Below are 15,140 nucleotides of genomic sequence, written 5' to 3'. Positions count from 1 at the left end.
ATGCAACTTTAGTTATGTCACATGTATTGGAGTTTAAATAAATAGTTCAACATTGCAGGAGGTTATTTGCATTCATTTTTTGTATATCTGTTAAATCATCTTGTTTTGTATCCAAATGTGCACCGAGGGTCTAGCAGTGGTGGAAGGAAATGGCTAAAACTTTACTCTAACTTCTTACAAGTGATATTTTATTTTTGCTTAAAGTAAACAGTGTTACTTTTCTAATCAAAGTCTTTTCTTGACATTGGGATGCTGCATTATCTCAGTGCTGTCTGCAGTGTGTGAGAAAAAGGGGCTACAGCTGGAAACATAACGCTTTAGTGAACATTTAGCTTGTTTTTTTTGGGTTCAAGCTCTGTGAAATAACTGCAACAGTTAATGGAAAAGAAGGAAAACTGTGCAGGAGGAAAGTTTGGGCAGCAAATTGATGTGTTGGAATTCTCTGAACAGCTGCTTATGAGTCAAAGAAAGAACGCACTGCTACTGTGTGTTCATCCATTTCTTTTGCAGTTCTGACTTTCGCAATATTTGTCATACATTATTATTACTTGGTCCAACTTTGTGTGATTACGGTGTCAAATTGTTTTGAAACCAGCACTAAAGATGTTTATTCATGCATGAAGCCAGTGCACTGACAGATGCTTTCATGTTTCAAGATAATTCCCTCTAAAACCACATTATAGTCAACAATTTGGTTTTCTTTAATATATTTCTATTTGTATTTGTTATAAATAAAGCAGGCGTTTTGTTTTGTTTAATTTTCAACTCATTTGATATTTACGCTATATTTTTATTGCTGTTGGTCCCTGGTAGAAGATACTTTTTGTAACTCATCGCCGAGGTTTCAAGCATACTAAGTGAACCTTTGTAGATAGATGATGTAAAAACAGCAGTCAAGGAGATTAATGACGTTTCTGCACACTTTAACAACACTTATTTTTCCTCAAATTTAAGATGTTGTTTCCATTTCTTTGTGCACAGACTGTGGCCACAGACTGCAAATTACTGACATGGATATGACATTGGTGCACACCACTGAAATATCCAAATACAAGGATTGCAAACCAATAACAGTTTAAAAAAATGTCCAGATGGCAGTTTCCCAGTCACACAAGGTGTACTCTGTAGCTCACAGTTGTCACATTTGTTTACAAATTTTTTTTTTTTTTTTTTTTTTTTTTTTTACTGTTAAGAGACTACTGTAAACCAAGCTGTAGTACCTCTATCATGAACGAGACAAGTACCTGATTCAGGCAGTAGGTAAGAGATAGGTTGAGCTACATTATGCAGTAAAAAATTGCATAACTAAGACATATTTAAATATCTTATTTCTTGAAATAAATCTGTCAAATCAGCAGCATTTAATAACCTTATCCCATCATTTAACACTTTTGAGAGGGAGTGCACCCTAAAATGTGTTTTTTTTTTTTAAGTTGTAAACAACATATTAGTTAACTGAGATGAAAACCACTCATACTCTTTTTTTTTTTTTTTACTTTAAAAATTGGGGTTTTGTGCATAAAAAAACTTCTTAAAATTCCTCCAACAAGGTAAAAAGCAGGTTTTGTTTTTGGTCATGTGGAGGTAACCTTGATGCTTCTCTAATTAAAAACAAAAACAACCAAAAAAAAAAAAAATGTACAAAAAAAAAACCACTCAGTCCCTCCCACCCTGATACAAAAAAGACTAGTCCTTACCTTTGAGGCAAAGAAAATGCGCCCACTGAAGCATATATACAGATGTGCGCTTGAAATCTTACATGGATTCACTAGTTTCTGATTTCTACACTTTTGCAAAGCTTTTCATAAAATGTTACTGCAGTGGGAAAGATTTGTGCTAGTGAGAGCTGTGAAAGTAACACTGGATTTTAGTTGTTTATTTAGCTGTGGATGGATTTTTGTAAAAGAGTAGGGGGTGTTTTCTTACACTTTAGGAGAAAGGACATCATTATTATCAATTATTGTTAGAATATTGTCTAACTTCTTGCCAGGAATTGAAAAGACAGATTTAGATTATTAGAAAACCTCGCAAGCACTGTTTCATTACCAGCAAACCCTCGACTAAAATGTTTCTACAGTTTTAAGCTAAAATGTAAAAATTAAATTGCTTGGTTACAATATGAAAGGAAAAAAGAGATTCCACTAGAGAAACGGTTATCATTTGTCATTTCCTTGGGCTTAAAATATAGAAGATAATGCAGCTGCGGGTCTGAATATAAGAAGTCATCATGTTACACAATCCAGGCAGAGTTATATTGTCAGGAAGAATGCTTCCAGCCAAAAGAGTTCCTGTGCTTCTTGATCTGTCCTTGCTGGAGCTGCCTTGTTCCCACAAGATTTTAGTATCATGTCACAGGCTGATCAGTTGTAGGACTGTATATCAGGTTTCCACTGCGCATGCATCTAGTTGTCGGTGCAGAGACCTATGTGGAGTTAAACACAATTTAATGAAAATATTGTGCATGGAGACATCCTTGCTAGCTTCAGGAAACGTAAATAAATGCAGAAATTGCATCGCCAGCTTTTTCATATACAAAGAATAAAAAGTAAAAATAAATGCAGTAGGAATATACAGGTAACATCTTACTAATACATTTTAGAAGCAGCAGGATGATTGAACAGGTGCCATGATTTGGTATAAAATACAAAGTCTCTGAATGTCCTGTCTTTCCAGCCACAGACAGGCTCTGGTACACCTGGGATGCATCAGTCTTCATGACCAAATGGCCATCTGCGGCGGTTTAAAGTGAAGCCAATGTAGAAGTGCCAAAAACTGCAATTCCCCCCTCATCTGCTAAGGGCTGGCTGCAAAAGGGAGTCAATCCCAACAGATTCCCATGTTAAAAAGTTCAACTTCAATGAAGAAATAATGATTGCAACCAGCTATAAAAAACATTTGAGGTTTAATAGGTCAGGTTTACCATCATGATAACTGTGGTGGGAGTGATTTTTTTTATTTTATTTTTTAATAACTTATCCATTTAAAAGTAATTTAATCTAAACATTCAGCAGGATTGGCGGCTTGTACTTTTAAATGACAGGTAGCAAGGAGGCAGAGAGTTGCACAACCATGGTTTTCAGCTGGCTAACAGGGATAGCACACCTCACTCCGTTGGCTGGTTAACTCTCATTAGCTCCGGGTCGGCTTGGTTGGCTAGAGGCAGGTCAGAGAAATGTCAATCATCCACCTGCATGCTCACAGCCCCCTCTCAGATGTATCTCTCCGCCAATTGTTGTATTTTCCAGGAGCGACAGCTCATGTGATGCTGCCACTGTTGCGACTGTGGGAATGAGCTTTAATTCAGTTTTTTGGAAGCCTGGTGACGTCACAGATGCTGCATCCATCTTTTATACAGTTTATGTCCATGACATGGGTGACTTTCAAGTGTTTAATATGAAAATAGGAGTATATTGGGATAGGCCACCATGAAGGTAGCATGTTTTCCCAGAAGGTCAGTGGTTATTTCAGCAAGAAAATGCCAGACATCATTCTGCACAACAATAGCCATAGTCGTCTGCCTACAGTTCAGATCTGTAGACCTCCTTTTATTACCCTATACAGTGACAGTAGGTGAAATTTCTTTTTGCAATACAGTAATAATTAGTATCCCAATTTCCAAAAATCATTACTGTCATAACTTTTAAAAAAATTTAAATTCTAAGTGAACAATGCACACATTCACAAAACATTTCTTTTAGTGTGTGTTTGTGAAACTGATTAGATATTTATACATGAGAATATTTCACAACTTAAAAAAAAGGGTTTATGTGTGTGCACTGTTTTCTCTACCATCTGAGATCTGACATCTGGGATAAATTTACCCTGTTTTTTCCTCTAATGATTTATTTGAATTCCCAAAATTTTAGTTTAAAATGTGTGAATTTATTGGAATTAAAGCTGTATTGTGTATTTTAAAATATCAGAATTTTTAAACAACAGAGCAGTTGCCTCAGCGTTCCTAACACATACACAAGAGAGGGACTATAACTTTAGATTTATGTAATTTCTCTAATAAAGTGTTCATTTCCAGGGCACCTACGCCCATTTCTTTAAATGTAAAACTATTCCTTTTAATGCAGATTATTTTAATACCATGAATAATACAATATCTCATATACTCTACACTATAGACTCAGTTTGAAATTTTGCAAAATTCATGCTTTATGAAAAATGACAAGCTAAAACAAAGCCTGAGTGATTTTGACCATATCTATCTAAACATAAAGAAGAAATGACCCTAAATAACAGACCTTATGTATAATTTTTAACCACGCTAACAGACTGGGGCAGATTTTGCTAACCTTCACTTTCATTTCACTTGTTATGTAACTCAACAGCTGAATCTTAAAAAAAAAAAACCCTTCAGATTCAGCTTCTGGAAGCTCTGAGGATAGCTGAATGTATCCACAAACATGTCAGGAACTTAATATCATCATATGGCCATAAACCTGAACACCGGCTTCATAATTCTACTTTTCTCAACCGGTATGTGTGTTTCTATTTCCCTGTTGTCAGACTCTTGGCTGTGGAAGATGAGCTGAGAGGGGGTGCCATTCCTGATATTAAGCCTCGAATCCTCACAGACCAGGTTTGTGCCTGTGTCTACGTCTCTGTCATCCTATCTGCGAAACCAGTCATGCTCTAAAACAGCTTGCTTTTCATTCTTGCATCATCCGGAGCATTTGCACAAAACCAGCCCAGTTTGAGAAGTTTGCAGCTGTCATACATTTCACCAGCTTCCATCCCTTCTATGCACATAATGTCGTGTCTGAAATAACATTCCACCATCTTGTGCACACACCTGAGGGGGAAAACAGTGCTGACCATCAGAATCATTCCCTGAATTTATGCGGTTTAATTTGTGAGGCAATAATAAGTTCTCATCACTGAAACTTGATGGTATTTACTTAAAAACAGGATTATTCCACAAAACACATTCATCATTAAAAGGACTGTGACTCACTAGCAGCATCAGTGTAATTCGGCTTCATGAATGCAGTTCGTGGGCTGAACTGTGACGCAGGTGAAGAGGCTGTTCATGCTGAAATAACTGAGGAGAAGCAACGTTTGCTATCCTTGAAATATACTGTCACCTTCCTCCTTTGCAGCTCTCAATATCACAAGCAAATAGAAGAAATTGTCTTGAAACGACACCAAATATAGAAATGTTTCTTCGTTAGGCCTGCTTTCAAGGTCTGTGTTTTTACACCAGGCATTGAAAACAAATAATGTGACGGGAATAAACGTTCAAACTGTTCTTTCCATCGCAGAGTCTGCTGAGGTAGTTTAATTGTGGCTCTGCAGGATTAGCCTTCAAGCTTTGATTCAAAGGGCTGTAAGAAGTACAGTTGTACAACTTGAGGTAAAAGACTGAATGCTGTGGCAATTGGGGTCTCTTTAAAGAATAATGAAAGAGTTGACAAATCTTATTCTGTCACAACAGGTGAGTCTTTTTGAAGACTAGCTTCTAAAGACATCAATTCAAAGAAATAGTTTAAGAAACAAAGAAAAGAAACCAATTTTTACATTCCCAGGCCAGTGAATAATCATGAGCAAAGAAGAAAAAACATTTAGGTCAGCAACAAATGAAAAATCTGACCTTTTATGTGACTCAGAAATTAGCTAGCTTAAACAGATGAAGCCTCAGTAGTGCATAAAAGCAAGTCTAGACTTTCTGTCCATTTAAACCAAATCCAGCTTAATAATGTTCAAATCAACAGTCTGCAACATTTTATGACATCCACCGGTCAAGTTGGAGATGGAAACCAAACCATGTACCGTCCACTCACTAGCAACGAGTTGCATATGTACTGAAAATCTTTCCTAAAGATGTTTGTCATCAGTGAGTTGCGTCTTGCTAACGTCACACCTGTATTCATTCCTGTGTTCTTTTTTCTGCTTTTGCCGATTCTGAATTTGCAATGCCTCTTTATGCTTTCGCTTCTTTGTCAAAAGAGGCAGAATTGCTTTTGTCTTGCATCATGTAAAAGGTTTTCCCATCCACAACTCAAAAATATATAGCCAACACATATCCTCCAATCAAAACATCCCTACAGGCCATTTCTTCATATCTTGAAATAAGTCCCATAAGCAGCAGGAGAGCTAATGACTGATTCCACTTTGGTACAGGTGTTATGCTCAAAAGCTTGCTTCAACAAGCCACAAAATCCTCATAAGGAGGAATGTAATTACAGTTTATGTAGGCCTCTCTGAGTGCACGCCCATGGTTATATATTTTTGAAAATTTTTGACCATTACTGCGAACCCATGGGATCCCATTTCAGTGAATCATCAAACAATAGTGTTGCTATAAATACCAACAAAGTGCAGTAGCAATAAAGGAAGGCACAGAGCTGTCTGTGTTTATACTAGGTGCATTAACACTAGAATAGTACGAGCATGAAGCCACAATAAGAAAACAATTTATGAGTTCAGTTTCATTAGTGCATTAGTTCATTAGTAAATCATATGAAAAGAGCAGCAAATCGAAAAGGGGTAAAAACAAGATAAGCCAATGCTAAAAGGGTTATTTAAAGTATAACCTTCCTTTTATGAAGGCACAGCAGAACGAAATGAAAATGTTGACTATAAAAGTTTAACTTATTATATGAGTAACGCATATAGATGAAGGGGTGTAACCAACCCCCAGACTTTGATTTCACCCATGACCTGTATTCACCAAGCTTTGCATTTGCTCTCTGAATTCCTGCTTTGAACCTTCTCTAAACTCTGTTTTATAATGTACCAGAGCCGTGGTCTGTTTGTTTCTGACACCTAATTCCTGCTGGGGGAAAGTTGGGTCCCATAAGACCTGTGTGATCTCATTTCAAATGGTCTTTCTTGTTTTTTCTCCATAACTAAATGTGGTAATGTTGCTGCTTTTCCATCTTTTGAAGCCAATAGTTTGAAGAATAAATCGCTGCCTGTCCTTTGTTACTGACCCATTTTTCACCCGTCTGACTTTACATTCTGATTAAGCCTGTATTCCAATGAAGTTGTTAATGAAGAAAATTGGTAACTGTACATGTTTTGTCTCCATTCAGTCTATCAACCAGGGCTATGGTGGGCTCCCAGGATCCTGACTGCCAGTTCCCAGGTGACCAGAGTTCATGATGGTCACCTCTGTGTAAGATGGCCGATTTAGAAGCATCTACAGAAACCCTGTGAAGACTAAGCTCTGTGGTGGATCCATCAGGACTACTGCAGGCATCACCTTAATATTCAAAATAAATGAGAACAAAATAATAATAAAAGAACTTTGCACATATTTAAACTTCGCCTATACCAGAACTTGACAATCATCTTAGCATGAAGCCCAATGTGTGCAGAGAATCTTCTGCACGTTGAAATAAAAGCCACTGCCAAAACAATGGCAATACTGTACCTAATGAGTTTCTTTAACTTAAACGGAGAAGGTCGGAGGAGGTGTATAATACTGTGGGATGAAGATAGATTCAAGATTTTCCCTCCCACTTGCAGCTTCTCAAGTAGCTGCAGGCAAAGTGTAAAATTGAAGCTTTTAACAAGCACAATATCCCTTCATTTTGACACCTTCCAGGAGCAACAAGCAACTTAAATGATTCGCCACCTATGATTCTCAGACACAGGGCCCAAAAAAAAGACTTGGTACTACTTGGTACTGCTAAAATAACTACTGTTGTAAAGATATTTTAGCATCCAAAGTTGGGTATCATCATGATGTTTTCATCCTTTATATTAGAGCCATCTCATCTGAAAAGATGCCAAACATTTTACAATCAGCTGCTTAAACAATCTGAATCCTCTTGTTGCTTTGCCTTTTCCTGTGGCACAGTGTACAGCCTTGACTTTCAGTGTGTGAAAAAACACACTTCTCAAATATCCTAATCCCTTTTAATTGTGGAAATACTAAATCTTGAGTTTGTGATAATAATATTAATGATGATTTATCACTGTATCATTATGAAATTGTATACTTGACATTTCAGAACAGTGATACAAAGTGGTACATTGATAACAGGTATAAACAGAGAAACCAGATAAAGACATGACAGTTTACAGCCTGTCAGAATCCCGATTATGTCGTAGTGATGCCATTAGGGGCTGTCCATGGACATTGCAATGTTTGTGCTAGAAACTGCACCTGCAGATACTGCTAGAACAAAAAGTCACCACTATAAATCGGATTTGATCTATACCTCACCATATTTGAAGACAACACTGTAACATCTCCTCGGATTGCTCCTGGCAGCTCGGCATTGCAATCTGGGCATTTCTGGATGGTCTTTTCTAGAAAGCCGAAATGATAAATCTAACTAAATGAAGTGCCGATCATTCTTTGCAATTAAAAGATTGATCTTAAAGAAGCAGTTCCCATGTTTATGATGATTCCCAGGATTGTTTAGATTGTGACTCAGATGCAAAAATGAGATGGTTTCAGCTTTTTAATACATTCATTTTTTGTCAAATAATGTACTTTTACTGTATTTATTTTCTTGCGTTGCTGCCTGTTTATTACATAAAAGGGACATTAAAAAATAAAACCTTAGTATTTAGAAACCTTTATTACCATTTTATTGAATGAGAATATGACTAAGAAAACAAGACGAGCAGCTTTGCCACCATTTGAGAGATGGCATTAATCTAGAAAAGTATAAAAAGTGAAAGATTTAAAGTGATGATATTTACAACCTCTTTTGTACCTTTTTAATGAATTACTTTGTACCACTGATTTGAAACAGACTACTAATTTTAATGAGTATAAAACAGATGTGCACTTGCAAACAAATCATAATATAGCAAGTAGTGGAACACCCATCTGCTGTATTCAATGTTTCTGGAGAATGTGCATTAGTTCTGCATGTGCTTTTCAACTGGAACAAGTGAATCAATTCATTGTCACAGTTTCTTTTTATGTACAAAGTGACTAAGACACAGCTTTCTTATTGGAAGGATTTCTTTAAAAAAAAAAAAAAAAAATCCAGTCTGGTGATTCTTCTATTTTTTTCCAGAAGAATTTAGAGCCTGTTGCATTACACAACATGAGGGTTTGCGAGAGAAAAGAACAGAAAATGCAGGTCAATCTGTGAAAACGACAGAACAATAAGATGCAGCCATATGTAAGTATATGTGCATTGGATTTGACTGAGCAACAAGGCCCAAAAGTAACAATGCCCATACAAACGACAAAAATCCTGTAAACTTTGTATATTATACAACCTTTCTGGGTTTTTTTTCTTTTGGTTTTTTTTTGTAGTCGGGTGATGAATTAATAAGCAGTGTGTTGGTTAACTGTTAGAACTATTTACAAGACAAATTTCATGGTGGATATAATTTATCTTAACCTATTGCCTTTAAAAGACATTTTATTTCAAGATAAATGATACAAAGTTAAATGTTTATGTTACCAGAAATGTATAAAAAGGCTTAATGTATATCTATTCTTATATGTAAAATGTATTTAAATTAAGGATTAGCCTTCTGGCATGTTGAAGTTGTGGCAAAAACTAATTCTGATATTAGGATGACTCTTAATGCTGCAATCCAGAAAGGACTGGGCCGGGGTGTGGGGAGGGGGCGGGGGTCGGGTTGGGGTGGATGACGGCTGATCATGTTCCCAGCCGAGGTCTTTTCTGTTCTAGATGAAGTCAAAAGATGAACTCTCAGACAAGCTCGCCTATGTGTGTAACCAAAATAGCAGCGGTGCTTTCAACAATGCTGGATTGCAGTTTTAAGTTCTTTTTTTTTTGAGTGGGGAGGGGGGATACTTGTTTATTTATTGGCCTGCATTGCAATACAGTATTTTGAAACCTCACACTGCACTTATGCTTTCATTTTACAAGAAGCTGCAATTCATAGTCTGTGAGAAATGTTTTCCAAGATATGACTATATGATATATCCGTGTATTAAAGGTTTCTCTGTGTTAGCTGCAGTGGTAGAGTGCGCTACCTCTGAAATCGCCCTCACTGGTGATATGCTCACAACCTGAATGGATAGAAACCTCTATTTCTAAATGAAATAAATAAAATAAACAGATACTTTCACCCAAAATAAGAAAACCAGGTTGAGATCTTGGTTGCGTGTTTTATTGCTATTTTCTCAACAACAACAACAAAAAAAAGTTCACCCTATTTAAGTGCCGTTACCATCACAGTCATTAAAATCTCCTTGTTTGAATGCATTACAGGTATCTGTCCAACTCTCAGGTGTTGTGAGGGACACAGAGGTAACTTCTACCATCCTAATGCCAAAAGCACAAAATACTCAAATAATTTAGTGTTCATCTGACTGGAGAACAAAGCACACGTGAAATCCCCCACCTTGCCCTCGTCTCGTCCTTCCAAATGGTTTCACATCTTATTTCATTGTTTGCCATATAAAAGTTACAAGAGCTTTTTTTCTTTTTGTTGATCCAAGTGAAAACTGAAGAACTTATCTACTGTAACAAAACTTTTAAGAATAAAATGCTATTTAAAAAAAAATTAAAAAAAAAAAGAGAAAAAAGTGCTTCATGTTTACAGGTGATGTATGAACCTTTGTTGAACCGAGACGGAGGGGTGTAATGCCACTTTGCTGCAGCTAAAGCAGGACCTAGTAGATTGAATTATTTATATTCTATATTTTGAGTAAGGGTATATAACCTCAATCAACATATTTATGTTTCTAAAATGGATGTATAGCATTTTGGAATGAAACAATATTTTTCTTGGCAGCTAGCATTCTGCTCAATTGACTTGCTGGGTCACAAATATATAGTTGGGAGGATTTCTAACTTGAATCTGGCCTACTGGATGTAATACCTTCATTTACTTGACATTTCTTTTGAAATAAGCCATGCCCCCATTGATAAGCCATACCCTCCAGTCCCCCTGATGTTGTGTGGTGGATGTTAAATGTTGATAGTTTTATTTATAATAGTAGTTATTGTAGGTATGATTGCGCTTGTAATTACTATTAGTGTAAGTATACTTGATTGATATAATTTTTGTTTGAACAACGGGAATGTATTCATATTTCAGGTGATTTTTCTGAGTGATTTCAATAAATTAATAAATCCCTAACAGTGTATTTGCTTTTTTTTTTTTTTTTTTAAATTTATTTATTTTTTAAGTGTATAGGCTATTTATTTGTACATGGTTTTAATGAGAGCCTTCAGAAGAGTTGCATTACATATCTGTCAGCTTCATTCTGCACTTGTGTCAAACTTGCTGAAAAACAAGCATGTAGAATTATCTGTTCTCTCTCTTTGGAGTTCTTGTAGGACTGGGATCAGTAACCCGGTGTTGAAACCTAATGAAGTATTGTCTCTGGTGTAGGAACTGGTCTTCTGAATAACTCAGTACTAGTCTTTAAATTCAAATGTGAAACATTTAGAGCAGGGGTCTCCGACTCCGGTCCTCGTGACCTAGCATCCTGCAGGTTTTGGTGTTTCCCTTCTACAACGCACTTGATTCAAATGAAAATGTTCTCCAACAACTTGTCATCTTCTGCACCTGCCTGGTAATGAGCCGTTGAGGTGCGTCAGGTGTGTCACAGCAGGGAAACAATAAAACCTGCATCCTGTAGTTCATGACTAATTAGTAGTGCTGCTTATGTTTATCGCTGCATAGGACAGCTGGAAATATTCAAAGGGAAAAACCTAAAGTATAGACAAATGGTGATTTCCTGGACATTTGCTTCTTATAGTAAAGAAGCAGTTGTGCTTCTCAGTTATACTGACCTTGAGGGTCTTCCCAGCCCACTTTATGTGCCACAGCTTCACTCAATTTTTCACTCAATGCTGTGACCACGTACAGTAAACTGCTCACCATAAGACTTCTGTACAAAAAAATTAAATGTCTTTTTGAAAGAACTAAATATCCATCTTAGTGTTGTGGAAAGGGAGTTGTGATAGCTGGTAGAATTAAAGCAAGTTAACCAACACCATATTGAGTTCTTCAACAAGTATGTGACAATATGAAGTGGATTTAAGACAGCCGCTTTTAAAAATAGCTCAGTATTTTAAACTGTGTTCAGCTGTCTTGTCTGAGTAGGCAAAAATTTTAGTGGCTTTCTCATTGTAAGATAGTCTGGCTTAAGGGTCAAAAACGGCAGATGGTAGGCAGACTCTGCCGACTGTGAAACTTCTTTTTGGTAAATATTTTATTGTTCCATATCTTTTATACATGGCATAATCCCAAACATGTCAGTCATTCATATGTCTCCAGAACCTAAAATATAACTGTTTATATACATAGTTAAAAACACACCTGTTTTGATTTTCTTATAACCATTTTCCAAAAGATCAGTCTACCCAATAACGTTATTTTACACAAACATTTATAAGCTAATCCAAAACCTCATAATTAAACCAAACAGCCTGGAAAAGGTACCCGTTCTTAAAAAAGTGACTTCAAATTAAATCAAAGACATAAATAAAAGTATATAAAAGAAAATCCTACAGCTGGTTTTACTCAGTGATCTAATCTGTGATGTCACCCACACCTGAAGCACCTGAAGCCAGGGAAATTGGGTTTATTTTTTTCTCTGATGGGAAACTGTTGTATAGTCTACATTTCCTGGCCTACTCTGAATCCCCTTATCCAAGCTTATATCCAATTCTAAAATGGTTTTAAGGTGTGTATTTTATAGTAGTGTATTATAAAGTTACACCGGTTCCTGATGAAAATGGATCCACGTGTTGCTGTCTGTAGCATACTGCTTTAAAAGCTGAGCACCACCACCATCTTGTGGCAAGCTGGAGTCACAGCTAAAGCAGCAAAGAAATGTTTATTTTACAAGTAGTCAACAAGCAGTAGTCATTGTGTGAAATTGAGATTTTACATTTGGAAGAAGTCGGAGACAAAATTTCTACACTTCATATGCATACAATAATAAAAGATTTCTTTGTGTTGCAGCATGTTTGCCATCATATCGTTCAACAACAAAATATTAAGTGCATTAGAAGACTTTCAAAATTCTTCCAAATGAATAAACAGAAATACTCTATTTATCTGTAATATATCATTGATCTGTCATCATAAATCAATTCTTTACTATATTTCATTGCTGACTTTAGGACACATTTGAGATAATAGCATAAAATCAAGAATACATGTTTGTATAAGTTTTATTTTCAGATTATGCTCAAACAAATGGCAGAGATATTTACACACATTTACACTTTTAAACCAAGACAACCACACATTAGTCTTACAGTGAAGTAATATAAATATTTCCAAAAGCAGTAGTACTTAATGGTACATGGTTTTTAACACTAACACTATTTTCTCTCTTCGCACAAAATATAAGAGGCGTAAATAAAAGAAAATAAAAGATCTCTTTACGAAATTGATAAATGTATTTTTATGAGGTGTTAAAATACATGTTCATGCAGACCCACAAAAACGTCTACTCTTTTATACATGCATGTTATCAGATTAATTTTCTATACAGTGCACAGCATTAAAGTGCAAAGGCGAGCCTTCCTGAACTCAAAGCATCCCATCCTTTGCATTTCATAAAAAGTGAGTGATCTTTGTGTTGAGGCTTTACAGAGGAGACACCGCATTGGGGAGTGTTGAGAATGGTGTGAATCTCCTTGTGTCAGTTTGGGATGTCTGACTGTACACGTTGTTGAGTGGAATAGCAAGCTGAGCAGCTTGCCCTGAGCCCTCCTCAGAGTTTCTTGCATACGGCATTTTGGACAAAATGGCCAGACTCAGTTTGAGGAGAATATTTCGGAGAGCTCCGTGGTACTCTTTTCTCACCAGGCAGTAGATGACTGGGTTGAAGCAGCTGCTGGTGAAAGCCAAACAGTTGGCCAGAGGAAAGAAGTAGGTCTGAGCTGAGTAATAGGATTTGCTCATATCAATGATGTCAAGTTGGATCAGGGCGCTCCAAAGTGTGAGAACATTGTACGGGAACCAGCAGATGCAGAATGAAAGCACAACCACTGCCACAGACTTAGAAATTTCAGTCTTTCGTCTAGAGCTGCTGCTGCCTTTCAGTTTATGCCGACACAAGAAACGTAACAGAAGCAGGTAGGAGAGGATGATGATGGCATAGGGCAACAAAAAACCCAGCACCACTCGCAGGAGCTGGTTTATTCCCAGCCAGGCAGTACCATCTGGGAAGCGTAGCAGGCATGTTGTGTCGTTATTGATGCCCACGCGTCTCAGGTCTGCAAACACAGCTCTAGGGGCTGCTGCTATGAGTGCTCCAATCCATATGAAAGCTGTGGCCACTGGGAATGTGCAAGATCTGGTGCACAGGGAAGCACTGGGCTTGAGAGCTGTTGCCACAAAGCAATAACGGGTCAGACTCATGGCTGTCAGGAAGAAGCAGCTGGCAAAGAAATTCAGTCCTGTGAGAAGAGAGACAGCCTTGCATGTGACCAAACCAAAAGGCCAGCTGTAGTCCATCGCAATGTCCACAGCCCAAAATGGCAAGGCCAGGGAAAAGAGCAGGTGAGCCAAAGCTAAGTTAAAAACAAAGAAGTTGATGGTACCTGTGGTGATGGTGTGTGTGGAATACAGCAGGAACATGACTAACAAGTTGCCCAACACTCCTGCTGTAGCTACAATGAAGTAAACCACAGAGATGAGAATTCTTAACCAGGAAGATCCATCATCAAGAATCTCCAGAGTGCCACCATTACTAGCGTTTCGGTCAATTAGGTGAGAGTTATTACAGAATGGGCCCTCAATGCAACCAATCATGTTACTGTAGAGGAACTCAAGCCTCTTGAATTCAGTGTCTGACATTTTGATATGACTGAAAGCTTCCCTGGTTGTGGTGTGGAACGTCCTTGACAGGCTGAGATGTTTTCACTCGCCCTCTTTGCAGCAACAATGAATTAAAATGCAACTTCTGGCTTTGTGTTTATTAGATGACAGTCATCAGTCCTGCGAGGGAAGAGGAAATTATTATTATTACATCATAGATGCTGCAGTTTATGAGCAAATAAGTAGATTAGCTTTGTCAGATAAACAAATTATGCTGAAGTGTTAGCCACAGAGTCAGATAATTCAGCGTAGATGTCAAAGAAAATCAGAGGAAATGTGGATTATAATATAAAGCCATGCAAAGGATTTCATCTTCTGAAGTGGAAAATTGTCAAGATTTCTCTCATGTCAGTCTTTAAAAAAACAAGACATCACACAAGAATCATATGAGGCCA

At 37.1% G+C, this 15,140-nt stretch overlaps 2 protein-coding genes across 2 annotated transcripts in view; one reads left to right on the top strand and one right to left on the bottom strand.

Moving 5' to 3' along the window:
- LOC306770040 (ras/Rap GTPase-activating protein SynGAP-like) overlaps positions 1–7,082 on the top strand; it is a gene marked incomplete at both ends in the record, with an annotated part of 42,502 nt that extends 35,420 nt beyond the window's left edge. The window contains 2 exons of the mRNA XM_079258811.1: positions 4,516–4,588; positions 7,044–7,082. Coding sequence (XP_079114937.1) covers positions 4,516–4,588; positions 7,044–7,082 — 112 coding nt within the window. The remainder of the gene's footprint in view (positions 1–4,515; positions 4,589–7,043) is intronic.
- Positions 7,083–13,509: 6,427 nt separating this feature from the next.
- LOC306769947 (relaxin-3 receptor 1-like) lies at positions 13,510–14,724 on the bottom strand (the record flags this gene model as incomplete). The annotated part of the gene is made up of 1 exon (XM_079258714.1): positions 13,510–14,724. The coding sequence occupies one exon, from the start codon at positions 14,722–14,724 to the stop codon at positions 13,510–13,512; it is 1,215 nt and encodes a 404-aa protein (XP_079114840.1).
- Positions 14,725–15,140: the final 416 nt, after the last annotated feature.

The sequence above is a fragment of the Telmatherina bonti genome (assembly GCF_933228915.1).
Source record: "Telmatherina bonti genome assembly, chromosome: 19".
In the NCBI taxonomy this organism is placed as follows: domain Eukaryota; kingdom Metazoa; phylum Chordata; class Actinopteri; order Atheriniformes; family Telmatherinidae; genus Telmatherina; species Telmatherina bonti.
The sequence above is the reverse complement of the archived record's forward strand: the minus strand, read 5'-3'. Positions and strand labels throughout refer to the sequence as shown.